Raw genomic sequence first — 27,548 nt, forward strand, 5'->3', positions numbered from 1 at the left:
GAGCTACAGATAAATACACCATATGGAGTGTCTCGGACCAACGAGACACCCTTCGGTGTCTCGGCTAAGGCCGAGACACCCTTGGGTGTCTCGGATCAATGGGAGACACCCTAGGGTGTCTCTGATCAAATGGAGACACCCTGGGGTGTCTCCAAGGCAGATTTGGGCCTTTAAGTGTTTTTAACCGCTCCGTTATCCCCTGAAGCCTATAAATACAAACCTTAGGCCTCATTTTTTCGAGATCTGGAATTTTAGAGATTAGGCGAAGCTTTGCCGGATTGAAGACTGAAGGTGCACGAATTTCAGAGAGGAGGAGGAGAGATCGGATCGAGTTCTTCAACGCAAGAGATCGAAAGTCGTCAAATCTACATCACCCGCATCCAATCCTTAGTATTATCCTGTTGTGGTAATTCTAAGAAGAGCAATTATCTCGCTTTTGTCGAGATAAGCGCTTATGTTTCTAGATCTCCTCGCGGATCGACGAAGCTCTGTCCAATTTTTCAGCAATCAGATCTGATCGATGGTGGTCCACGGATAAACCCCGACACAGGCAAAGATCCCACGCAAGCAGAAGACCGATAAACGATCTCTGCGTTTGTTTGATAAAGTTGTAAACTTTTTTTTATTTTTATTGTGTAAGGAGATCTTATAAAAAGATTAACTTTTTATTTCATTCGAGTTTATTGTAACGACTAAAGTTGTAATAGATTCGATAGCAATGAAAACAGCAACTTTTACCGCAAACAGACGTGGGTTGTGAATGACGTAGGGTCCACGTGATTTACAAGAGCAGGTTTACAATCGTAGAGGTTTCATGAAGTTGGCCCACCCGACTTCTCTACGCGTGACCTGATTGAAGTCTATATAAATAACAATGAGATTTCTCCCTAGGTTTTAGTGCAAGGATGCAAATTGGCAGAGTTCATGCAAGGAGCTTTGGTTTTTGCGGCTGCAGGAGAAAAGGTGTGCAGAGCAAGGGGGATTTTTTGGCTGTGGGTATTCTTTTCGGCAGAGGAGAAAAAGTACCAGTACATAGGGGAAAGTTGTGTGCGACTGTGCAAGGGTCCCTTTTGTAGAGAGATATTGTGTTAGAGGTTTGAGAGTTTGTGTGAGGGTTTAGGTTGAGTGATTGTAAACCCTAGTTGTATTCTCTCCCTCTAGTAGTAGATCCCCCCCCCCCCCCCTCCTTGCCCCGTGGACGTAGGTAATTTGTCGAACCACATAAAATTAGTTTGTCTCGTTTTTGTGTGATTTGTAATAGCTTATTTAGGTTCCCTCGACAGGTCAGTCCTAGAACTAATGAGAGGAAGGGCTGATATCTCACTTGGTTGAGACCGCTGCGCGTAACAAATACAACCTACATTGTATTTACAATGTTTGATGAGGCAATCCATTCGTGTGATTGCAACCTACATTGTAACATCATTGTTAGATGAGGCAATCCATGTATTCAATTTTAATATCTATATCTGAGCCCCTACATTGGTCCTATTATGAGCTTGGTTAATGGTTGCTTGTCAGAGCCTTGGTTATTTGAGTTATAGCTTGTTACTGAGCATGTTTTTGAAGGCTTGTGAGCTTGGTTGTTTCAGATTCGGTTTGTTTCAATGGTTGCTTGTGAGCTTGTTTCAGATTGTTTCAGCACTCAGTTTATTTCAGATTCAGGTTGTTTCAGATTCAGTTTGTTTCAAAATCAGTTTGTTTTCTAATAGTTGCTTGTGAGTTAGTTACTGAGCATGTTTCATTTTTTGATGGTTATATGAGCCTGAAAAGTATGGTTGCTTGTTTGGTTTGTTTCGTTTTTTCTTTCAGGTGCGATCATTCTTTGATGGTTTGTTGTAGCCTTGGTTTGTTATGGGTTTTAATTCCAATCTGAGCTTGTGAGCTTGCTTGCTTGTTGTGGGTTTGAATGAGTATGCTTACCCCAATTGAATACAAGTGTGTTTGTTTTTTTTGTAGGAGGTGAGCTCACAAAGGTTCTTATATTCACCAATTATTATTTTCGTAATCCTAAAACTTGTTTGTTACAACTATGGATTTCAAATTCTAAAATTTGTAATGCTACAATTTGAGTTTGAAACAAACAAGAACTTACAAATTATAGCATTCCAAATCCCAAAATATTGATGAAACAAACAAAGTTTTAGAAATCCCAACACATGCTAAAAAAACCTATGGATTTCAAATCTCATGATGAAATCCATATCCTAGAATTATAGGATTTGAAACAAACACCCCCTTATGTAATTCACATGAAAGTTAAGCTAGAAAACCAATTGAAAAACTAGACCTGACAACTACAGTAACTTCGGTTCAAAACGCTTTTTTTTTTTGGGAGAATTGGTCAAATGATGCAAAGTGGGTTTTTTATATTGTTGTGTGAACACTCTATGACTATTTGCACAGCTAAACAGTGTAAACACGTGAAAGTCACTGTAGCATCATAGCAACAGTAATTTAAGGCAAAAAACAACCCGGCCAAACAGCCAGCCCCTGAGCAACTCTTTATATTTTTTTTGTTTGGTTATGTCAGGAGAGGAATCGTGAGAGGTACACGGTTTTGCCTATTAGGTGTATAAAGACTTTTGACTACCTGTTGATTGCTGACCTTTTGTTCAGCCCCCCTTACTACTATATATATCCCATTAATAATTATATACCAACAGTTTCCATGATAAATGCCGCCCGTTCTCATCCGCAGACTTCACTGAATCACTGCTACCATTGTTTCACTAATGTCACCGGTCCGCTGCCCAATTTTAAAAACTACCTACCATTTTACTTAAATTTTTTTTGATAACGAATGAAAGTTTATAGCATCTGAACAAGGGGCTCAGTTAATGGTTGGAGTCAGAAAACAGGTAGGAGGAACAAATTTATCCAAGTAACTAAAGGAGGAAAATACTTGAATTTGGGCATTAATTGCTGTTAATTTTACTAACTAGTTATAATTAAATTACTTAACTTGAAAGATATTATTAAATTGCATCAAGATTTGTGGGACTACAACTTTAACTTTAGCTACCTGTGCCCGTGGGGCAACATAATCCTTCCCCCACACAAATTGTAGGTTTAGAATTTCTGTTCTAGATGTAGCTAGCATATCATCCAAAAGGGTACCTCCACTTCCCTTAAAAAATAATAATAATAAAGGAAAATAAAAGGGTAGTAAAAATTAGTCGTGCAATGAAATGAGATAAAATATCAGGTTTCTCCACAGAATTTGTGATTAAGGTCTACGTGTTTTTTTTTTTTCATTCAAACTCGTACCATTGTGATTAAAAGAACAAAGTATTATGATAAATATTATAAGTAAAACACAAGGAGATAAGAAGCCGTGGGAGAGAATGAAAGGTAATGATCAGACATAGCCATCACCTACCCGACAAAACCACCATAGTAGTAAAAACAGAACTGATCAAAGTCTAAAAAAGACAAAGAAAAGAGGAACCAAAATAATTGTTTTTGATAGAATCCCACGAGATGAGACTGCAAACCAAAAGGATCATCAAAAAGGACATATGCTAAAACGATGATGGTGCTAATTATGATTAAGGTCTACGTGTTAGGACTAGCAAGGGGAAGGAATGAACTTATTTATTTTACTAATTTACTTTTTTTTTTTAATTCACTTAAAGTTTGGCCTGCACCCCCATCGGTAGATAGGTACTAACTCTTACTATCAACAAACTAACGTCAAAGATGATTTAAATGCGTAAAACACGCTTTCTGTTGTCAATTTAATTTAAGACGCATTATTATTAGCCTTTAATTTAAGACACACTATATTATTAGCCTTTAATTTAACTCTACCATCCTCAAACAATGGGGTAGATAAGTGCCATTTAGCCTTTAATTTAAGACACGCTATTATTAGCCAACCCCACAATCATTCTTGTGCTCTTTGGTGGGTGCGGCCTGCTTTTTCTTCATCTATGTTGGTGGGCCCAAATTGCAGGATGTTATAAGAGAGAGAGAGAGAGAGACTAAGCCTGTACTGTTTTTTAGTTGGGCTGGGTCGTTAGGAGTGGACTCTGGGTCCAACTATGTAACGGAAACAGAATCTCTCTGCCCCCAGCTCTCTCTTTGGCTGTAAAAAAAGTTGTCTTTGACTTAGCGGTGCTTGTACTGTGACTATCAACTGTGCACATCGTCATTCAATTATTATTATCTCACTTGCGTTTTGTGGCTGTCCCCTTGTTTGTTTGTTTCTTTGTTTCTTCTCATCCCTTTTTTGTATATCTAGGCACGGCTAGATATTCTTTGACAAGCAGTGAATTTTCAACCATCTTTTTTACTAGATCTTTTACTAGGGTATACATTAAAATAAAATAAAAAACTAAAAAACTTTTCCTCCTCATTCTCAAGATTTTTTAACACGTGTCACATCATCTCATCCGACCATTTAAATTGATATAATATCTCAACCTTATTTTACTAGGGTTTACACTAAAAGCAAAACCAAAAAGCAAAATAAACTCACCGGATGATGCCAGCTCATCCTCCTCATTCTCAAAATTTTTTAACACGTGTCATATCATCTAATCTGTCTATTTAAATTGATATAATATCTCAACCTTTAATTCAAATATATATATATATATTAAAAACTAATTTATAATAAAACAATGTATATTTTGTAATATCTTTATAAACTAATTCAAATCATAAATAAAATCAAATCACCATAATCTCATTTAGGCGTCTCTTTTCAAAATGGAAAAAAAAACAAATTTTGGTTTTGTAGTTTCATGCCAAAAAATTTCCCCGAACTCTAAATTTTTTCTGATCTTTGAAAATATATCAGGTATTTAATCTAGCATCATCCAATATTTATTTTATTTTAATTTGTGTATTATTTCTTGATTTTAATTGTTATAAAAAAATTCAAATTGTCAGTTTTAATTCCTATTAATTTTATCTACGACCAATGCACTTTTCCTTGGAGAAATATATGCCCCATGTGGACTATTTGGGTGAAGCTCGTTAGAAACTGACTTGAACTCAGAATTATACTTAGGCGAGCTTTGCTTTGACTTGGTCTTGATAGTGAGCTTTATTATACTTAGGCGAGCTTTGCTGATAAGCTCAAATTTGACTCAGAATCTGACTTGAACTCGTGTATTGATTCATCCGACTTGAGGATGTCTTTCGACTTAGGGTCCGTTTGGATAATGAAAGTATTAGAAGTAAGAAGTAGATTATAGAAGTAACTTTCAAAGCTATGAGATAATGAAAGTATTAGAAGTAAGAAGTAGATTATAGAAGTAACTTTCAAAGCTATGAAGTAGGAAGTAATGGAAATAGCATTTTTTTTTGTTTCGTATATTTTTAGAAGTAATGGAAGTAGAACTTCTTCCTCTTCATTTACATTTTTTGTTTGGATAACATTTGGAAATATTATTAGGAAGTAATTTTATCAATGAAAATTTATTAGAAGTAACTAATAAGGGAAATATTAATAAAAAATTAGGGGTTTTTGCTTTTAGACCCATTTGTTTACTCCTATTTATCTTTAAACCCAAGTACTATTATTTGTATCTTTAAGCCCAATTCACTTTTTGTATTTATCTTTAAACCCAATCTTCAAAATACTATATTTTCATCACTTGTTTTTATATTTTGGAGATTGGGTTTAAAGATAAATACAAAATGTGAATTGGGCTTAAAGATAAAAATAATAATACTTAGGTTTAAAGATAAATGGAAGTAAACAAATGGGACTACAAGCAAAAAACCCAAAAAAATTATTTATGTCATAATTAATATGCATTTCAACTACTTCCGAGCTACTTCTGAGTATTAATGATTGGAAAAATATTTTGAAAGTAAGGATGATACGTAGGCGCCACATAAGCATTTAGGGAAGTATTGAAAGTAAGTTTTTCAGAGAACCAAACACACTTTTTTGCTTGGAAGTAGCATAAGTAGCATCTACTTCTTTTACTTCAGCTATTTCATAATTACTTCCGTGCAAACAAACAGGCCCTTAGCCCAGAGTCTAACTTGAGGATTGACTCGGACTCAGGTCATGCAGTTACGTTCGCATATGATCCAAGCAAACTTCGTTATAGCCTACTATAAGGTGATGCTTGCGCCCATCTGAAGTGTTTAGCCCATAGGAGTTCACTTCCTGAACTCGAACTGAGCATTGGTTTAAGAGAGAGTATTTTTTAACTCTCTACAAGACCCTTTAAAGTTTTCAAGATCCTGCATTTGACTTGTAGCTGGGATTAAAATACTTTGTGTTATAACCTAGAAAATTAACAAGTACTAATCTCCCTAGAGAAACCGACACGTGTTTTACTCCTCGCCTAAATTATGCGAATTGAGGCTAAGACGACTAAAAGCTACTCCTACAGCCAACACTATGAACTGACAAATTGTGTACCCGAGTCAAGAGGTAGTACTTGTCGGCCACCCCACTCGACCGATCCTATGGGCCGACAACTTGCAAAGCTGAGGCAAAAGGCGGTGCTTTTCGGCCCTGGACCAAACCAACAGAGAAGCGGCAATTACCTTGAACCCCTCGCTAGCCGACTGCTCTGGCATTAACTGCTTTGACAAAATCATCATTTCTCTAACCCCCATAGTCTTTATGACTCATCAAGCCCAGTCAGCTCTCAACATCCGTCGTCATTCCTTCATTAAATAACCAGATGACTCACTTTCTCCCACGACTGACACCTGGAAGGTACATGCCGACTCAACAGCTTGCCTGCACTCGACCGAAGCTACCTTCATACCCCTCCGATCTGCTATAAAAGAGAGCTACACTACATGGGATAACTTCTGCTACGTTTTAGCAACTTAATGTCTACTTACACTTTGTCCTTCATTTTCCCCCTTAAGATCAAAATACTGATTTGGTCGTCGGAGAAACAACCGGAAAACCCAACTCCGCCCTCTCACAAAATTTTCATGTCTAGGGCTGGGCATATTCGGTTCGGATCGGTTTTAAGCTCAATCCGCATCTAATCCGAATTTTTCGAATTCTCAAAACTCTCATCCAGATCCAGATTTTTTTCCCTTCATCCGAATATTCGGTCCAACCGAAATTCGGATCGGTTCGGATCGGTTTCGGTTTTGGACCGAATTAATACTATTTCACAAAAATCTGCCCACACCTGAGATCATTGCCTATTAATTTCTGATGAAGTATCATTATTTGTCCATTTTGTCTACTTAACTTTTTCCCCCAAACAATGAAATGTGGAGCTTGTTTGAAGTAACACCATTGTCACAGCTAACAAAAAACCGAAATCAGTGAAATGAGCGCAAACCATATCAACAAGTACATATGGTTACGTAACATTCAAATATTAATTAACTATAATCAAAAGGTTATCTTTCATTTCTTGGAAAACAACTTAACATGCCTCTAGTAGAATTTGAAAGCTTATATGAGGTTTCACCGATTTTAATGCGGGCATATACGCTAGCAGGCCCAATGAAAAAGGAACTATACAATATAAACATGTATGTAAACATAACAATCAAATTACCGAGCAATTATATAGCTTAATGTTCAAGTGATGACTCACTAATAAGAAAACTATTCCATCCGACTTCGTCCGAACCAAAAGTCCTTTCCATTTTGACCGAATTCCGAACGACGAAGTCCTTCTCATTTTGAGCAATATGAATATCCGACAAAGAACGAATTAGAAAATTCGGTTCGGTTTTTTTTCAGGCGGTTCAGGGATTCAAACCGGATCCAAACCGGTTTAATTCGGTTCGGGCGGTTTAGAGTCTTCTTCTCATCCATTTAATCCGGTTCGGTTAACCGGCCCGCTTTTTCGAGCGGTTTTTTCGGTTGAACCAGTTTTTTTCGGTTTTTGCCCACCCCTATTCATGTCCATGGACGAACAACAGGCTCTGGAACTAGTCATCTAAAGAAGTTTGAGGACGCTAAACACTCACATAACTCTAACATAGACCAAATGTTTGATAACTGACATCAGCAGTTAGAATTCTTTTTCATTTTTAGATCATTGGAAATTTTTATTTTCCTAATTTTTAAATTTAATTTGGATTTTGATCTATTTTTAGATAGCCTTGAAAACATATTTTTGGTTATTTAAAATATTTATATAATGAAACTAATCATAAAGTTTTAACTTTTAATCAAAATAATTTAGTTTTCGAATTTAAAATTTTAATGAGAGTTTTTTATTTTTTATTTTTACATAATTGTGAAATTTTAGTTAGCATTTTTAAAATATTTCTAAAATTAAAAAATTTACCTAAATAATTTAGTTACCAAATTTATGTCAACAACTTTGGATTTCATGATTTTAGTTACTGAATTCATGTCAACAACTTTTGAATTAAATAATACCAAAATTTTATTTAATTTTAAATTATCAAATCTTAATTTAATTTAGCTACCTAACTTAGATCATGTTCAAAAAATTTTAAATTATTTTAATTTTAAAATAATACAAAATTTTAGTAAATTTTAAATTAGCAAATTAATCTTACCAAATTCAAATTACCAATTTAAAACTATAAATCTTGCTTTAATTTAACTACCTAATTTAGAACGTGTTCAAAATTTTTTAAATTATTATACTTCAAATTTTTATTTAAAATATTACCAAAATTTTAGTAAATTTTAAATTACCAAATTAATCTTATGAAATACAAGTTACCTATTTTAACTATCAAATCTTGCTTTAATTCAACTACATGATTTAGATCGCGTACAAAAAATTTGAAACTATTTTAATTAAAAAATTTCTAAAATAATACCATAATTAAAATAAAATTCAAATTACCTAATTAATATTATCAAATACAATTTACCGATTTAAACTACCAAATTTCACTTTAATTTCACTACCTAATTTAGATCGTATTTACTATTGTGAAAATTTAATTCATATTTTTTAAATAATTCTGAAGTTATAAATTTTACCCAAATAATTTAGTTACCGAATTTATAAATTTTATTTTGATTTTTTTCATTTTTATTTAGTTGGAAAATTTTATTTTCCTAATTTCTAAATTTAATTTGGATTTTATTCCGTTTTTAGATAGCTGTGAAAATATATTTTTGGTTATTTAAATATTTCTATAATTAAAATAATCTTAAATTTTTATAATATTAATCAAAATAATTTATTTTTTTGAATTTGAAATTTTAATTAGAATTTTTTATTTTATATTTTATATAACTGTGAAAATTTAATTTTTATTTTCTAAATATTTCTGAAATTAAAATGTTTACCTAAATAATTTAGTGTATTTAATGTTTAATATCTTCATAATAATTTTATTATTTAATATATTATTATTAAAACGTAATTATATTATTTATTACTTATTTATGAATTTATTTAATGTTTCATGAAAATGTGATTTATAGTATTTAAAATTAAATATTTTTTATGGATTTGTTATATTTATATTTATTTATTTAAATTATTATTATGAAACTAAAATTAACATTTAGTTACCGATTTATTAAATTATTATTTATTTACTTTTAATATATTATTATATAATTGAATTTAAGAGGTTTAAATTTAAGTATTTATTTTTAGTTTTGTTGTACATTAGTTACTTTTAATACATCAATTAATTTTAATATATAATTTTTTAATGTTAATTTTACTAAATAAACATGTTTTTTATTTTGTAGAAATAGACAAAGAACCAGCCCTTTCAATCTTGAAGAAGAGGATTAAGACAGAGAAAAATAAAAAAAAATATTGAAGCTTTTCTTAATATTTTTCTTATTGCATCTTAAGATTGGTTAATTGATTGAGAACTTTTTTTTTCTAATGCATCATTTGCGAGTAATATTTTTTGAACATTAAACTATCATGTAACTTAATTTCATTCAAGTTGCATTTAGGTATAATTTGATTATCTTCATTTTATTCATTTATTATGAAAAAATTAGTTTAAATTATCTTAATTTTAATTATAGCTTTATATAAATTATTTAATATCATTATTTCTATGTGGGGGCATGTTCTCTAGCCTCAATGGATATGCGGGAGGGTGTGCTTCGAAGGGGGTTGAGTCATTAGATCTTTAAAATTATATTCGGATAAGAGTGATTGAAACACAATGAAATATAGATGAATTGTAATAAGAATGTGCTTAGCACGGGCGAAAATACTAGTATAATATATAATAATAATACGTAAGAGCGAAAATGAACTTCTTTGTTTTACATGAGCCCAACAATGAGGTTGATTGAAACAAAGTTGAAGCTGTTTTTCTCCAAAGAGTTTCAGCCCATGATAGAGCATTATAGTGTGTCCAGGAGTTTTGAGAGCGTTCTCTCTCTGTACTATTATCTATGATAGGCCCTTTGGTCTGCACTGCTGGTCTGGGCTGTAGATCATGGTCTTATTTGTAGTCCAAATTTAAACTATACGTCAAACACTTCCTGTTGACAAACTTACCTCACAACTCAAATTAGTACTATACTGGATCGCAAATAACCTACTTCAACCTAAAAGGATAATAAGATCAAGACTAGCATGCTCCCAGTACCATGAAGAAAATATTTTTTATAGAAACTATACAGAACTTACCTGAGGGTGTACTCATTACTATTCAATGTGCATATCATGTACATATTTATTTATATTAGGATTCAGCAGATAACGTGAAAACAAATGTACAATCAATATCCGTCGGTTCAAAATTTTGTTTTAAAAAAAAGGTACTGCCAGGCAAGTAACAATAGTATATATATGCTCATGTCCATATATTTTCTTTCTTCGTCTCTTTCTCAGAAAATGGAAGAGGCCAAAGGTCTCCACCTGCAGCTTTATTCAATCAGTAAATGAAAGAAGGCAAAAGAAACGAAAAAAAAGGAGTTCATGTCCATGTCATTCATATGCCTTAACAACAGGAGTTTGTAACCGGACTTGAATTTAAAAAAAATTATAATCTTTTCAAGAATTATGAAAAATGCATTAACAGGTATAACAGAATTGAATTATAATTTATATCCATTTGATAGAAAACATCAGCAAACAACCAAAGGGATTAGGGTATGCAAATACAAGAGATTGAAAGAAATAAGGGACTCCACTTGTCACTGTAAAAATTAAGCTGACCACTATAATATTTTACTTTATTTTTTACTTTACAAAAGTCCTACCAAAAGGCATTGATGAAAGCTTTTTAATGGTCAGCCTTCTTCACATTAATCTCCATTAGCTTCTCAACAGGTTGGCGACACACTGGACACTTATTTGATTGAAGCCGTAATGCTTTCGCACATTCACTGCACATACACTGCAGAAGACATTGAATTCAATTACTCTGCCGATCAAGAGGATGACCTTGATTACACTAACCATTACCAACTGAAACAAGACTATGAAAAATAGCAGAAGGAAATATTAGTTCCTCACCATATGCCGACAAGGTAACACTGCAGTACTCCTCGGTTCAGACAAACAAATTACACATTCTTTTCCCATGTCATGCGCATTATCATCATTAGATTCTGCTTCCGCTTCTACTGAGTCGGCAATACCAAATATTTCTTGCAATTCGTAGCGTTCACCATTTGCCCACAATATCTGCTTTACAACCTTTGCTTGAAAAGGCTCATTATTAGACTTTTGTATGATAGCTTGAGTAATCTGCGCACATGTAGCAGTTTTACAATTACCAACTTGTTCATCCATCAGCTGAGTCTGTGGGCAAGCCTCGGCATAGATAACCAATGGGAAGATATCTCCATTTAATGGCTTAGAGAGATCATCTAACTCAAAAAACCCTAAATCAATACCAGAACCTGCAGGTTGATGAAACTCCTGTCCGAACCCTTTCTGGAAAGGGAACCTTTTTGGTGCGTGCATATCCGCATACACTGGGGAGAGATCACCATTAGCTCCTTCTTGGGCAAAGTAGTAGATTGTGATACTGCATGGGAATTAGATTGACAAATTATTGCATCTAAAACAAGAACAAACAAGTTGTTCAGAGATGAATCCAGTTCTTTTAACTATAAACAGAAGATAAATACTGTAAAACTCTTGAGCTAAGGGGAAAAAATTTAATAGCCATTATTTCACAAAAACTTGCCTAATATGAAGGTGTGTACAACTATGTTTTCTATAACCAATACCTTCAAACTCGTGAAAAAAAACGAAGTTATTTGAGAAAAGATGAAAAGTGGATATAAGTATTTTCCTAAGTATTGCCCCATATTTATTGCCTCAACAATATACAAAACTACACCACATCTCCCTGATCCATAAATCACACTCGTCATGGTTTCTTTCATGGATTAAGCTATCACTCGCAACACTAGTTTTGTACAACCCCCAGATCACCACATGCTATGGTGGTGCACCCCATAAAATATCACTCGACAGACTAGTGCAGGACAATCCTCAAATAACCTCAGACTATTATGAAAGCAACATGATGACTAGAGATAGACAATAACATGAAAGTACATAAGTTAGAGGGAAATAAAGGATAGATGGCACAATTAATGTTTTCAAATTTAGAAATTTAGAGGTGACATTTCTATGATGAATATACACCTCTTCAATTATCAAGAGCACATGGTACCTAGTTCTATGTAAAATCCTGACAGTCAGAAGCCTGCTTTTGGTATTGACACAAACAATTAAGACATGTCACTCAACAGAATAAATTTAAGCAACAACTACTCATTTAAAACACATTCTTTTGAGGAGATAAGAAAAATCTAATCTCGTAAAATTAAAATATAAGTACCAACAACCCACATCATATGAACATGGTCCATGTAGCATAGATACTTCTATTATGAATTTGTACCACATCGGACATAATGGAACTTAATTGGATACTCCTTGGACAATGTTGAACACTTCTCAAATATGTCTTTTTTTTCTTTTCTTTTTTGGGATTTGATAAAGCTTATGCATGCATGTCGCAACTGCCTATGTACCCATACGCTTCTCACATGTCTTTAATTATATAACATGTTCTAATTTAGAATGCTTCTCACACGCATCTTGATCATATGTACTTCTTTTTTATAATACTGTTTGACGTACGTCACGTACTTGTTTATTTTGATTTATACATCGAAAACTATATTTTAGTGGAAAAAGTCTTAAATATTGATCATATGTTTTTCTAAAGTCATAACCAAATCTTTTAGCATATATCAATCTTGTATTCTTTTATGTTATTAGAAATAATTACCTAGACTCTCGGATGCATGGACATGTGTGATTGAATCTCTTATTATTATTGTTGTTGTTATTACTATAATCATTATTATTATTGTTATATTCTAATGCTTTGCTTTTCAGTCCTCGTATCGGGAAGTCCTGCATCCATGTCCTTGTTGTAAATGTGTTATGTGTCTGCGTCCATGCTTCTTGGAACATGACAGATGATAATGAGTGGTTTCATGTGTGATTTGATGTCTTTTACCTAATTGAATCTGAAAGAGGTCATACACAAAGTAAATATCCTAGATATTTTTTCATATGTAGCATGAAAAGGATGATGAATAAATTGCATAAATCAGTAAAGATTCAGCTCTGAGCTGCAATGAAATGATGTGAATATGTTAAGAGAATAGATGTAGTATCTGCGATCGGTGAAGACTTACTGAAAATTAGTAGCAAGGAAAGACAATTGAAGTCAGTAGGAGAAAAGTCAGCTAAACAAGACAATTAACTCCAGTCATGGTGAAAATTCTATGACACCTATCAATCGTGAATTCATGCAGAAGAGACATATCATTTAGCGGACACGGAAAAGTGCACATACACAATAATACCACCACCACCACCAGCAAAGCATTATTAGATATTCCTGGTGGTGGGTGGGAGTTTAGGTGAGACGAGTAAATTTCCAGTCATGATGGAACTACAGCTACTATAGGTTGTGAATGCTTGAAAAATCGATGTATAATTCCCTAAACATAAAACAAAAGACAAACAAACCCTTTCATTCCAGAATTTCTTTTTTAATTTTTTGTGTTTTTGTTTTTTGGGGGTGGGGGTGGTTGACTCTATGAAGATTCATGTCAATCTTAGTAGCATTAATCAACACCCTTCTACTTCTTGAACTCCTTTCCGTCTTAGTTCCAGCCCTTGTGCTAGACCGACTGCTATCTGCTAGGACCATGTCCATGCAATCGACTTGGTTTCATCAATAACAAACATTTATTTGTATTTAACATGTTCTAGTTGAATTGTGCAGATTACGAAAGTGTCAAAATACTCCTAAATGAGTGTTTGAAGTTGTCCAAAAGTGAGAGGAAAAGATGGTGAGAAGATGGAGTTGTATACAGTGAACAACTGCAAAAATAATGTTTTAGCTGGCCGGAATCTCAGAGGAGACGCTGAAAACATGCACGAGTTGGCTGAAACATGCACATGGCTGAAGGCAAAACAAAAGATCAGCTGGGTGGGTCCAGTAGTCAGGCGGCTGAAATTCTAGTGACAGTAGATCAATTGTTATAGGGTTAAAATCAGACGGCTGACTACAGTAGCTCAGATGGCTGGATAAGGGATCACGTGGCTGGCTACAGTAAATCAGACAGCTGAGATTATCAAAGCAGCAACACATACATTACAGCTTAAAATCAGACAGCCGACTACAATGCTCTAGCCGGCTGGCTACAATAGTTAGCTACAGTAAACCAGTCGCTGGTTGCAAATTTTCAGCAATATTGATTTCTTTTGAGAGATGCAATCAGGATCGTTCATTGGGAATCTGGGATAACTATATATGCATCACTAGAGCTGTTTTTCTAAAGAATTAGAAGAGAGAAACTGTAGGGAGAAAGAACTCTATTGAGAGAGAAAATGAGAGAAGTCTTTAAGGGTTTGAAAGAGAGTTTTCCCAGCGTTATCACCATCTCTCGGCCTCTTGGATTTCATGCATGTCCTTAAAGTTGTTTATAACATCTTATCAGATTCGTCGTGGAGTGCAGCCAGTCCTAGTTTCCTCTCGGGTATTGTTCTTCCAACTTCACTCAAATCCCTTGAAAAATGGTTTGCAATTAAAAGGGCTGTAAGATCTTTCATTGCGCTTAAGTGATATAGTTTTTTGTAACACTTATTTTACAATTGTGTGATCAGTTGGTTTTGTACGGCGTACTCAAGACGATGTCAATCGAGAAATTGGGGATACTAGGTAGGGCTAGGGTATACACTTGTATGGCCGGATTTGTTGGCAGAGACTACTAGATTTAGGTTAAGTCTTGTGTGCAGTCATGTATACTGGATTAGGCTGTGATCCAGGAATTCCTTCACACAGAGTGGAAGCCCCTCCTAACAAGGAGGAAGAGTAAATGTAGGATTTATCTGAACCACTATAAAATTCTCGTGTCTTCGTGGTGGTTGTGTGGTTGCTCTAATTTATTTTAATTTTGCTACATATATGTGACATTTGCTTTTGTTGTTGAAAAAGTGTTCAACCCTATTCAACCCCTTTCTAGGCTTACATCTAGATTCCAACAGTGATATTAGAGTGGTGTATCCTTGTTAGGCTTAACATCCTAAAGATAAATGGCAAGGCTAGGGTCCTCAATTGATTTCCCTGAAGGTTATGCTATAAACCGATCCTCTCTTTAGTAGGGTTAACTTTACCCACTGGAAAGCTAGAATGAGAGTGGTCTTTCTTTCTTTCTTTCAACCGATTATGATGTGTGGAATATTGTTGAGTCAGGATATAACAATCTTACTATCACCGTAGAGGAGAACACAATTGTCAAACCTAAGGACAAATGAGATGTTATTGAGAAAAATTGTTATGTTGTTAATGCTAAAGCTATGAATTCCTCGTATTGTTCTTTGAATTCTAAAGAATTTAATCGTATTTCTGATTGTACAACTACTCAGGGAATTTGGCAAATGTTAAAAGTCACTAATGAGGAAACTTCTCAAGTGAAGGAAGCCAAACTTGCGATGCCCATTAGTCAACATGAGAACTTCATGATGAAGGCACCGGAGACAGTACAAGAGATGTTCACAAGATTTACCGACATTGTGAGCAAGTCAAGAGCACTTCGAAAAGAATACACCAAGGATGAACTCATCCGCGAAATCATCTCTACCTTATGAATGAGATGCAAAGGTAATTGTCATTGAAGAATCACATGAATTATCTAAAATGACTGATGAAAATCTTGTCGGTAACCTTATTACACACGAGAGAAGGATGAGAGAGTGAGATAAACAAGTTGAGAATGCTCCTAAAAGGAAATCTTTAGCTATAAAAGCTAAGAAGGTCAAAGCGAAGTCACGTTCAAGTTCAGAAGATGAAAGTAAAGATGTAATGAGTCATATTGTAAAAGGATTCAAATCGTTTCTCAAATCCAAAGATGGCCAGAAGTTCCTAAGCAAGAGGAATCATTACTCTCTGAAGATAAGAAAAAGGTAAATTTAGTTATTCTAATTCTGAGTGTGCTATTCATTAAGGAAACCGCACAATTTTAGAGACAATGCCCTTTGAACAAGGAGAAAAAAGAAAGAAGCAAGAGCTTTAAAGCAACATGGGACATCTCAAGCGGAGATGAGAAGTCAAAGAGTAGCTCAAGCGGAGGATGAGATAAAGACATATATTTGTCTCATGGCAAAAGATGATTTTTCACATTTTTAAAGACGAGAACTCCGACAATGAGGTATACACTTCATATGATGAGTTACATAAGTATGATGAAATGTTGGGTCAATTTGAGAACTTGCTAAAAAATATAAGTCTTTGAAAAGTGTGCATACAAACCTTGAAATAGGATAACAAAGAATTGAATGAAAAATTGAAAAAAAATCTGTTTAAGAGTTGAATGCTCCTAATAATGAAAGTTGAAACACCTCATCTCTTGATTGCTTAGAATGTTCCATACATAAGATATGAATGGTGAGTTAACTTAAAAATTAAATGCTTTTAAAATTAAAAATGATGTCTTAATTAGTCAGTTAACCATTCTTTCATGAGAATTTCAAATAAACAAAAGAAGTTTGAAACCCATTACACTACAATTGTGCCTGAAAATAAATTGCTAAGTCTAAAATTATTGACTTAGAAAAAGCCGTGAAAATTTTCTCGTTGGGCTCAAAAGACTTAAGCATGGTCCTTACTAGAATTGACTATTCGTATTCAAACAAGAAAAAAGGCCAACTATCTTTTGTGAAAGGGAACAATTTGATCTTTTATGCTTCCCTCTCTAGTGCATCATCTACAACTCATACATTGTGTATAGAATAAAACATCTCTCTGTCTTGTCGCATGCAATGTAGACCTAAGATTGTAAAGTCGATTTAGGTACCAAAAGGAACCATTCTTAACCAGAGTGGACCTATGTGGATATCCAAGTCACATATTTCTTGCTTATTGAAGGTGTGCAGGCGCGCTGAGTAGCAAGAAAACATTTGATATTCCGTATTCGACTCGGTTGCTCAAAGCATATCACAAAAAACAAAAATCTATTCCTTAGCCTAACGAAGAAAAAAATGTATGTGATTTTTTATAACGGCTAAGGTAATATTGAAGTTGGTAAGATAGATAATACTTCTTTCAAACTTCTTAGTATTTTATATGTTGAGGGCCTAACAATAATCTCATATCCATTAGTAGAGTATGCAACAAAGGTATGTGTATTTCTTCTCTGAACCTACTCATTGCTTAACTTACTCATTGCAACATCAATTATTTTTTAAATAGTTTAAGCTATTTTACTAATCAATAGGCCTGTAAATAATTATACTTCATACCTTCTTGATATTTATTCTAAAAGTGTAAAATATTTGGTTGTAGGAAGAGAAGTTGTTGATATGTTGTATAGAAGGTCCCATCATGCAAACGTGGATTTGTTGCAAAGATATGCAGTGCTTGCATAAATAATAAGATCAACAAGTTTTCTCATCAGGGTAAGCACAAGGTAATTTTTATTAACCCTTTGTATATAAGTAAATATTTTTGTTTTTTGTTTGCCTTTTGGTTTTATTTTCATTTTTCTTATATTAAAACAAAAAAAATTCTCTTTTTCTTTTGTTTTGTTCTTCCTTTTGTATAAAAACACAAATTTTTCTTCTTTTTTTTCTTTTTTTAAATTTTATGAAATATAAAAAAATTGAAAAAGAAAAATTATAAATACTTCACCTCTTGTGTGCCTACATTTTGACGAATCTTGTCATAATCATTCTTAATGGCACATGAGATGATTACCTTCTTACATAGTCTTACTTTTTTTCAAAACCGTACTCTACGTATATTTGACTATGACTAGTTGATTTCAACACATGATCGTGATGGTCACTTCATAAGACCTCCACATTCACACTATGCATGTAATGTTTGTCATGATTTTTGGTTGGATATTAATAGTGTGTTGTTTTTAGTTCACATTCTATACAAATCTAGGAGTGTTGTTTAATCACATGAGAAACAAATTGAAGTAAGAACACATGCATTGACACCTCAAAAGAATAACAAAAATGTAAAATTAGTGCAATAAAAGAGGTCATAAGCCCACAGAAAAGAGGCAAATGTGCATGCTCTCATGGATTTGTTAGTCATGTATTCTCAATGGTATCCATCTAGTACCGAAGGATTTATGTTTAGAGATGGTGTCACTTTAACCCAATAAGCACTGTCGACTCTCCTTGTAAGTTCAATTCGACAAAATGTACGAGTTTATATCTTGGTTTTTATTTGAAAGTTGAGATTAGTTCTATTTTATGATTAACTACATGCTTAGTCTATATAGATTGTTGGTTTGAATCTCACTATATGATACACTCCATATTTGTGGTACGGGTCTTTTACACACATAGTCGAAGAGTTATGATAAGGTTCATATTGCATTTGTTGTCAACTTGCCTACATTATTTTCATATTTAAAATTGTGTGGACTTAAAAGATACTCCCTCTATTCCATTATGACTGAATTATTCCATATTTTTCATTTTCATGTAGTCATATTGGGTTTGACTTTTGATACCAACAAAAGGGGAAGATAGATTAAAATTTTATGTGAAAGGAAAAATAGTTGAATAATTTGGGAGAAGGGGGGAGAGAGAGAAAGTTGAAATCTTTGAATTGAGCTGAATAGAGAGAAAGTTGGACCTTTGCAAATTGAGCTTAACTTTGTATTTTTGGTGACATATACAAGAGCTTCGATGTAGGGGGAGCCTATTGATAATTTGCTTCTCATGTTTCATGTGTGCCTAGCTGTCTGGGGGAGTTTTTTTTTATTACACTTGATTGTTATGAAACTGAGTGTGCTTGATTTGATTCATATTTTGAAACTCATATATTTGATTTTAGTTTTCAAGTTTTTTATTATCAAAATGAGGAGGTTGTTAGGACCTTGTCCATGCAATCGACTCGGTTTGATCAATAACAAACGTTCATTTGTATTTAACATGTTTCAAGTTGTATTGTGCAAGTTCTAAAAGTATCAAAACATTCCTAAATGAGTGATTGAAGTAGTGCAAAAGCGATAGGAAAATATGGCAAGAAAACGGAGTTGTAATACATCGAATAGTTGCAAAAATAATATTTCAGCCGGTTGGAATCTCAGAGGCGGCAGCTGAAAACATGCATGAGTTGACTGAAACATGCACAAAACTGAAAGAACAAGATCAGTGGGATGGGTTTTTGACTCTGTTATTGTATTTGTTTTTATACTTTTTTATAAAATAATAGATAAATAAAATCCAAACAACATGTACATATACACTAAAAAATATAAAATAAATAAAGTTTTTGTCAAAAGGAAAGTATCTAAATGAAACATTATAGCGACCCCATAATAACATAATGTAACAAAATATGAAGTCATAAAAAATAATACATATAACAAAGTAAAAAGGTTGTTAATAACAAAAGACACTAAATCATTATTTTTACAATGTAGATTATATGTTTATACGTAATGATTAGGTTAAACTAACAAAGTATCACGCTAACCACTAAACCATTTAAAATTCTCATCTATAAATAACTAAAAACAAAATAAACAACAATAATATATGCTATACTAATCAATCTTAAATAATCGCCTATTCCACCATAAAAGGCGTAATTTCTTGAGAACTTTTCGTCCAAATCAAAACAAATCTCTAAGCCACATGAACATTAACCAATAAAATTTTGAAAAGAGAATCAATGAAAAAAAAATCAAATAACTAATTTTTATCACAATCTCTTAATCCGTGACCAATTCATCTTAAACCAATGACGTAGCATCTATACATATCTTTTTACTCTAACAAACTAACAATGCTAACCTACCTCTCCCCCTGCCTTTATATAGATATATACCCATCGTCAACAAGTTATCGGAAGGATCACTGGTATAAAAAAAAAGAACACGACAACGCAAAAAATTCTCTGCTCAAACTCTTAACCAGAGAACTCCGCTAACTCCCCATCATCCTCTCCGAGAATTTCCTCAATCAAGAGAAGGTAATCTCAGTTCAAAGGTAGAAAGATAAAGTAGGTGGTGTTCTCTATCATATTCTCTCTATAACCCAATCAACAACTCCATCTTATGGTCTATGCGGTTGGCAGGTAGTCCAAAAAAGACTCTGTCCTACGGTCCTTGTGCCCGACAGGTAGTCAAAATGACTCCGTCCTACGACCTGACGATCGATAGGTAGTCAAAAAACGACTCCGTCCTATAGCCATCACGATCGACAAGCGGTCAAAACAAAATAACAGCTTCGTCCTACAACCTTCGCAGTTGGCAGGTAGCCAATACTTATTGAAATAACGATATGAAAAATTATTGTACATAAATAAATAAATAATGATGATGATCACAAAAACAAATAAAAAGAAAGTTTGTTGTATAAAAAATCCACGCTTGTATACAAATTCTGGATGACGTGACAAATAAAAAATAGAGCAAGAATATGTACATAAGAGTTAAATTTTGTGAACCATGCAATCAAATGCAGATTCATGTACAAACAAAAGAAATATGAAACTTAAAATAAAGATAATAATAGCATAAAAAGAAGATTGAACAAGAATTTGCACATATGATTTTTAACAATTTCACATAGCTATTCTAAACCCCTTATACGAAGTCAATATTCTAACATACTTCGGATAGTATACCCTCGTGACATATAAATAATTGACAGATAAATCAACTCCTACAAAAAGTGGATTTTGTTTACATTAAATGTTGTGTTGGATTCATGGTCCGAATAATAAAAGGATGTATACTGTTAATATCCTTGTACAATTCTCAAAAGATAAGGTAACAATAAAAGAGGAAACCTTCAACAGCAATGACTCTAGTATAAAGAAGATTAAAACACCAGGTTTTGTATGATAATATGAATACACCCACAAAAATAATAAATAATTTCAATCCTACTGAAGTTGGGACATAACTTGTTAATATTCACCTCTGACTCGTAACAATCCCAACACAGATCCTCTTAATTTGTGAACTTTTTGAATAACCCCCTCAATCTCATGAACCCATTAAAAGGAAGAAAGTCCAGAAACAAAACACTATTCTTGAATCCTTGCAAATAAATATATCTAACATGAAAAAAAAACTGTAAAACAGTCCATCAAACATGTAAAAAATACACAACAAACCCTTAACTTGTACAAATTACAATTCAGTACCCTAAAACTTATAAAATTACAATTCAGTCCTCTAAACTTGTAACAATTACACTTCAGCCCTTTCAAAATCAGTAAATTACACTTTAAAACTTATAAAATCTATAATTACAATTCAGTCATCTAAAACTTGTAAAAATTGCATATCAACCCCCTCAACTCATGTTGAAATTGCAAAACAGTCCAAGAATGCTAAAATTACAAACAATTGCAAAACAGTCGACCAAAATGTTGAGATTGCAAAACAATCCACCAAAAATACTAAAATTACAAACAACCCAACAAAGATGTTGAAAATTGCAAGCAAACCCCTTTCAAAAGATCTGTAAAGAAACTGTAGAAATCAAATTGAGAATTGTTAAGGAATATATTATAGAAATCTATAATATTAGGAATAATACATTAGGAATATGTGATTGAGAGATATTAGGGATATGATTGGATATGATTTTATTTTATACCTATTTTGTAATATCCTCCTAACATCTATTTAAGAGAGGTTAGAGTTAGATGAATAATATATCATCTTGGCCTTTTTCTATTTCTCTACATTGTATCAGAGCTATTCTCTTGATTCTAGAGAGACCTCTTCTTCCTCTACATCGAGCCGCCGAGGGGTTCAGCGAAAACTTTGCGCTTCGCCTTGACGACCTCGACATTGGATTCAACCTTGACGCACCACTCCATCACTCACTACCTATGCTCGCAGCAAAACCCTAGCCTAATCTCACTACTTTGCAAAATAATATTGTTAATCCACGAGTATTGTTCATTGGTAGCAGCATTGTTCAGCCTTAGTTATTGTTCATTATAGATGCTGTCATGGTACTGTTTATCTAGAGTGCTGTTCAGCGCGAGTTGTTCATTTGGACCGTCAATCACCTTCATGCCATAAATCCTCGCCTTCGATGATTGATCTCTCCTAGATCTCAAGGATTCGATCTCGTCCTCATTGTCAACCTCTACCTTCTTTTCGATCTTTGCTCAAGCTCAAAGTCAAACGCCACCATTTGTTTGTCGTATCCTTAAAGAAAGATCATTTGTTGTTATATCCTTCAAGAAAGAATCATTTATTGTTGGATCCAGTAAAGAATCATTTGTTATTTATTGTTGGATCCTGAAAAGGGTTATTTGTTGTTGGATCCTTAAAGAAAGATCATTTGTAGTTGGGTCCTTCAAGGAAAGATCATTTGTTGTTAGATCCTGAAAAGGATCATTTGTTGTTGAATCCTGAAAGGATTATTTGATTGATGGAGTCCTAGAGGGGATTAGCTAATTTGAAGACATCCAAATAAAAAATAAGATCATATTACTTCGAGGCATCGTCATAGATTAGAGTGTGTGCACTTTATTTGTATCAAGCTGGACATATATGATATACATGCTCTAGCTTGAGAGGGAGTGTTAATGAATATATTGCAAAAATCTATAATATTAAGAATAATAGATTAGGAATATGTGATTGAGAGATATTAGGGATATGATTGGATATGATTTTATTTCATACCTTTTTGTAATATCCTCCTAACATCTATTTAAGAGAGGTTAGAGTTAGATGAATAATATATCATCTTGGCCTTTTTGTAATATCCTCCTAACATCTATTTAAGAGAGGTTAGAGTTAGATGAATAATATATCATCTTGGCCTTTTTCTATTTCTCTACAAACATCTATTTAAGAGAGGTTAGAGTTAGATGAATAATATATCATCTTGGCCTTTTTCTATTTCTCTACAAGAATAGCTAAAAGTTACAAAATTAATCCAAGATAATAAATAATTGCTAGTCAATCATATCAACCTCTATGTCACTAAACCAGAACACAACCAAATCTAGTTGACCATTCCGTTGTGAAATCCAAATCAAATCCATCTAATAGTAAAGTCCTCTCCCTGTTAGAAAAATCTAAATCACATTTATCCGCTATTAGAAAAAAAATTCAAATCAAATCTATCTGATAGGAAAGTCCTCTCTTAGAAAAAAAATCCATATCAAATTTATCTAACAGGAAAACTCAAATTCAAACAAAATTCATCTAATAAGAAAGTTCTGTCCTCATTCAAAAAATCCAAATCAAAGTAATCTGCAATCTATCAGGAAAGTCCTCTCCCAGTTAAAAATCCAAACGAAATCCATCTAACAAGAAAGTCCCTACTCATTAGAAAATGCAAATTCATCTACTTGGAAGTCCTCTACCAGTTAGAAAATTCAAACCAAATTCATCTAATGAGAAAGTCCTGTCCTCGTTAACAAAATCCAAATCAAATCTATCTAACAGGAAAGCCCTCTTCCTCTTAGAATATGCAAACTAAATCAATCTAACAAAAAAGTCCTTTACTCGTTAGAAAATTCAAATTCATCTAATAAGAAACTCCTCTCACCATTAGAAAATCCAAATTCAAATTTATCTAATAGGAAAGTCCTCTCATTGCTAGAAAAATTCAAATCAAATTCATCTAATAGGGAAGTCCTCTCCTCGTTAGGAAATTCAAATCAAATTCATCTAATAGGAAAGTCCTCTCCCCGTTAGGAAATTCAAATCAAATTCATCTAATAGGAAAATCCTCTCGCTGCTAGAAAAGACAAATTAAATCCACTTGATAAGAAAGTCATCTACTTATCATAAAATTTAATCAAAACCAAAATAAATTTATATGATAGGAAATTCCTCTCCTTGTCAAGAAACCAAAACCATTTTTACCCTATTTTAATAAAAAATCAAAAGATATCTATTTGCAAATTCTTAATACATGTAACCCATTAATCAGAGGTTGCTTTGGTCCAACCCAAAGGGTAATTAACAATAGGCATTTAAGTCTATTATAGATATCAAACCCCACATTTAATAAACCTCAACTTCTTTTAGAGGGGATCTTAGGGAACCATCACAAAATATAAAACTATTTGTTTTCCCGTATGTCCTAAGGGATAACTCATTTAGGGTGTGATTTGTGACCCTACAGAGTCAGGTGGTTGAAATTGTAGTGATTGAAGATCAATTGTTACAAAATTAAAATCAGACGGCTAGTTATAGTAAATCAAACGGCTAAAATGATCAAGCCAGCAAAGCATATATTACAAGCTAAAATCAGACGGCTAGCTATAGTACTCAAACAGCTGGATATGGGATTAGGCAGTTGGCTACAGTAAATCAAATGGCTAAAATGATCAAGGCAGCAACACATGTTACAAGCTAAAATCAGACTGCTAGCTGTGGTACTCTAGCCGACTGGTTATAGTAAACAGCCGGCTAGATACAGTAAGCAGCCAGCTGGTAACGAATTTTCAGCAATGTTGTTTTGTTTTGAGAGGTGCAATTAGGATCGTCTATCGAGATAACTAAGGATCATTCATCGGGATAACTATGTATCATCTCTAGAATTGTTTTTCTACAGAATTAGAGGAGAAAAATTACAGAGATAAGGGGCTCTATTGAGAGAGAAAAGGAGAAATACTTTTAGAGTTTGAAGGAGAGTCCCTTCAACCGTCGCCACCGTCTCTCGGCCTCTCGGATTTCGTGCACGTCCTCAAAGCTGTTTGTAGCATCCTATCGGATTCTTCGTGGGGTGCAGCTAGTCCTAATTTCATCATTGACGTTGTTCTTCCAACTTCAACTCAAATCCTTCTAAGAACAGTTTGCAATTAAAAGGGCTGTAAGATCTTTCAGTTTTGCGCTTAATCGATATAGTTTTTCTTAAACACTTGGTTTACAATCATGTGATTGGTTGGTTTTGTATGGCGTACTCAAGCCAATACTAAGTGAGGAATTGGAAATAGTAGCTAGGGCTAAGGTATTCACTTGTACGGTAGGATTTGTTGGCAGAGACGACTAGATTTGGGTTAAGTCTAGGGTGCGGTCTTGTAACTGCTTATTAGATTGGGATGTGATCCAGGAGTTCCTTCATACTAAAGTGGGAGCCCCTCCCAATGAGGAGAAAGAGTGGATGTAGAGTTTATCCGAACTACTATTAAAATCTTGTTTATTTGTGTTGATTGTGTGGTTGCTTTAATTTATTTTAATTCTGCTGCATATCTGTGATAATTGCTTTTATTGTCGAAAAAGTGTGCAACACATTCCAACCCCCCCTCTAGGCTAGCATCTAGATCACAACACTATCTTACACCTCTCAGATAATTAGTTGTCTTGTTTATTTCGCATCCCAAAGGATACACCTTCTCTTAATCTCAAGTTACGCTATCTCCAACTTCTTAAGATTACATTAATTTCATACCCTTCATGCACCACCACTCATTCTTCTCAACATACTTATTTTGAGCTTCACTAATTTATTTCAGAACATATCTCCAAATTATCTACTATGGTCACCCATAAAGAGTAGCTGCTTATATGTTGTTTTGCTAAATATTTCCGTTCCGTATCATGGGTAACCTATTCCAATGGTGAAGTAATGCTCCATAGGCACTTGTTCTCTTCATCTATCACACGTGATGATCTTACAAACAGAAGGCTTGTCAACTCAACATCATGAATATCATGAATTGTTTCTCCTGAGAAATAAAGGTCATACTTCTTAGGTATTTATCAGTCATGAATAGTCCAAAGCAAAACAAATTTCAAACAGAGAAGCTATTACAATGGTGCAGTGCATATGGACAAGAAGATATGTATTTCTTCTCAATATCAATATTCCCGTAATTTTAAGCAAAAGAATGAGATGGAGGAGTCACCTGCCATCAAGCGTGGCATCAAACACAAAGGAAACTAGATAGTGATCGGGGTTCTGGTGATCTAGCGCGAGGCGGACAGTGTCCTTATGGACGTTGACATCATTCCTGACGGTCTTGGCCTCCTGCTGCTCCACATACTGAGGAGGAGGAGGAGGAGGCATCAAAGAAGAGGACGAGGAAGCGGGGGAAGGGGAGGGGACCCACCGGCTACCATTCCCCTGAATTTGATTAGGGGGTCCATAATAATAGTAGTGAGGTTGTTGTAGCTGCTGTTGTTGGGGATTTCGGCCGACCAAGGTATCGAGGAACCTGAGGAGGGTGTTGTAGCCGGCAGCTAGTTGGTAGGAGTAGGAATTGGTATTGTTACTGTAAGGAGGAGGAGGAGGGGGGTTAGGATGGTAGTAAGAGGGATTGGAGGAATAAGGATAGCTTGTTGCCGGAGGAGGAGGAGGAGGAGGAGGAGAGGAGTATGGTTGTTGTGGGTAATTGTTTCCTCTTCTTCTCCTTTGGCTGCTTGATGACTGACCCATGACTGAGTTAATTGCAGAGGAGAGCAAAAGAGGAAGGAGACGGTGTTTTGCGTTCGGGCTGGAATCTTGGGAGGATTTGTGGAAGGAAGGAAGGAAGGAAGATCAATCAGAGGGTTGCTTGCTGGGGAATTAATTACCAGATCTTCGTCGTGGGGCCTGTGTCAACTCCGGAGAACTTTAACAGTTGAATTTGAAAGTAAAAATACCGCATGCTTCTGTATTGACGTCGCCGGTAGTTTTTTCTACGGTTATTTGCACATGTACCCCCTTCGTTCATGAATACTTATATGGACACCCTTGACATATTAATATTTACAAAACTCCCCCTCAAATAATTAATTTTGAAAAAAAGTTACCCTTAAAGCAATTAACCACCAACGTTGACAAGCTAGAATGTGATCACAATGTAAAAATTATCAACAAAATAGTCAAATTCTCAGCACCGGGTTGATGCTTTGTTGATCTAGAGGTATTTTCTCAACATAGTTAACGATTTGAGGGATAGCGTTGCAAACGCTAAGATTTGGGAGGTATTTTGGCACATATTCATGATATAAGGGGGTATATATGCAAATAACTTTTGCCTTAATTGCACTTTGGCACCAAAGTTCCGTCTAAATTGAACTTTAAGGCCCCCTGGGTTTTACTTTTCCCAATTGACACCCTAGTCTTTATTAAAAGGCCCCCCAATCTCCCATTTAACACCCCTAATCTTTATTAAAAGTCCCCCACTCTCCTTGG

The 27,548-nt window shown here is 34.2% G+C and overlaps 1 protein-coding gene across 1 annotated transcript; it reads right to left on the minus strand.

Moving 5' to 3' along the window:
• Window positions 11,140-27,033, minus strand: LOC109848705 (probable E3 ubiquitin-protein ligase LUL4). The gene is made up of 3 exons (XM_020418351.1): window positions 26,278-27,033; window positions 11,385-11,901; window positions 11,140-11,265 (listed from the first exon to the last, which is right to left on the minus strand). Exons 1-3 carry the CDS (start codon window positions 26,805-26,807, stop codon window positions 11,152-11,154), a joined length of 1,161 nt encoding a protein of 386 aa, XP_020273940.1. The 5' UTR covers window positions 26,808-27,033; the 3' UTR covers window positions 11,140-11,151.

This window comes from Asparagus officinalis, chromosome 7 (assembly GCF_001876935.1).
Source record: "Asparagus officinalis chromosome 7, Aspof.V1, whole genome shotgun sequence".
Lineage (NCBI taxonomy): Eukaryota > Viridiplantae > Streptophyta > Magnoliopsida > Asparagales > Asparagaceae > Asparagus > Asparagus officinalis.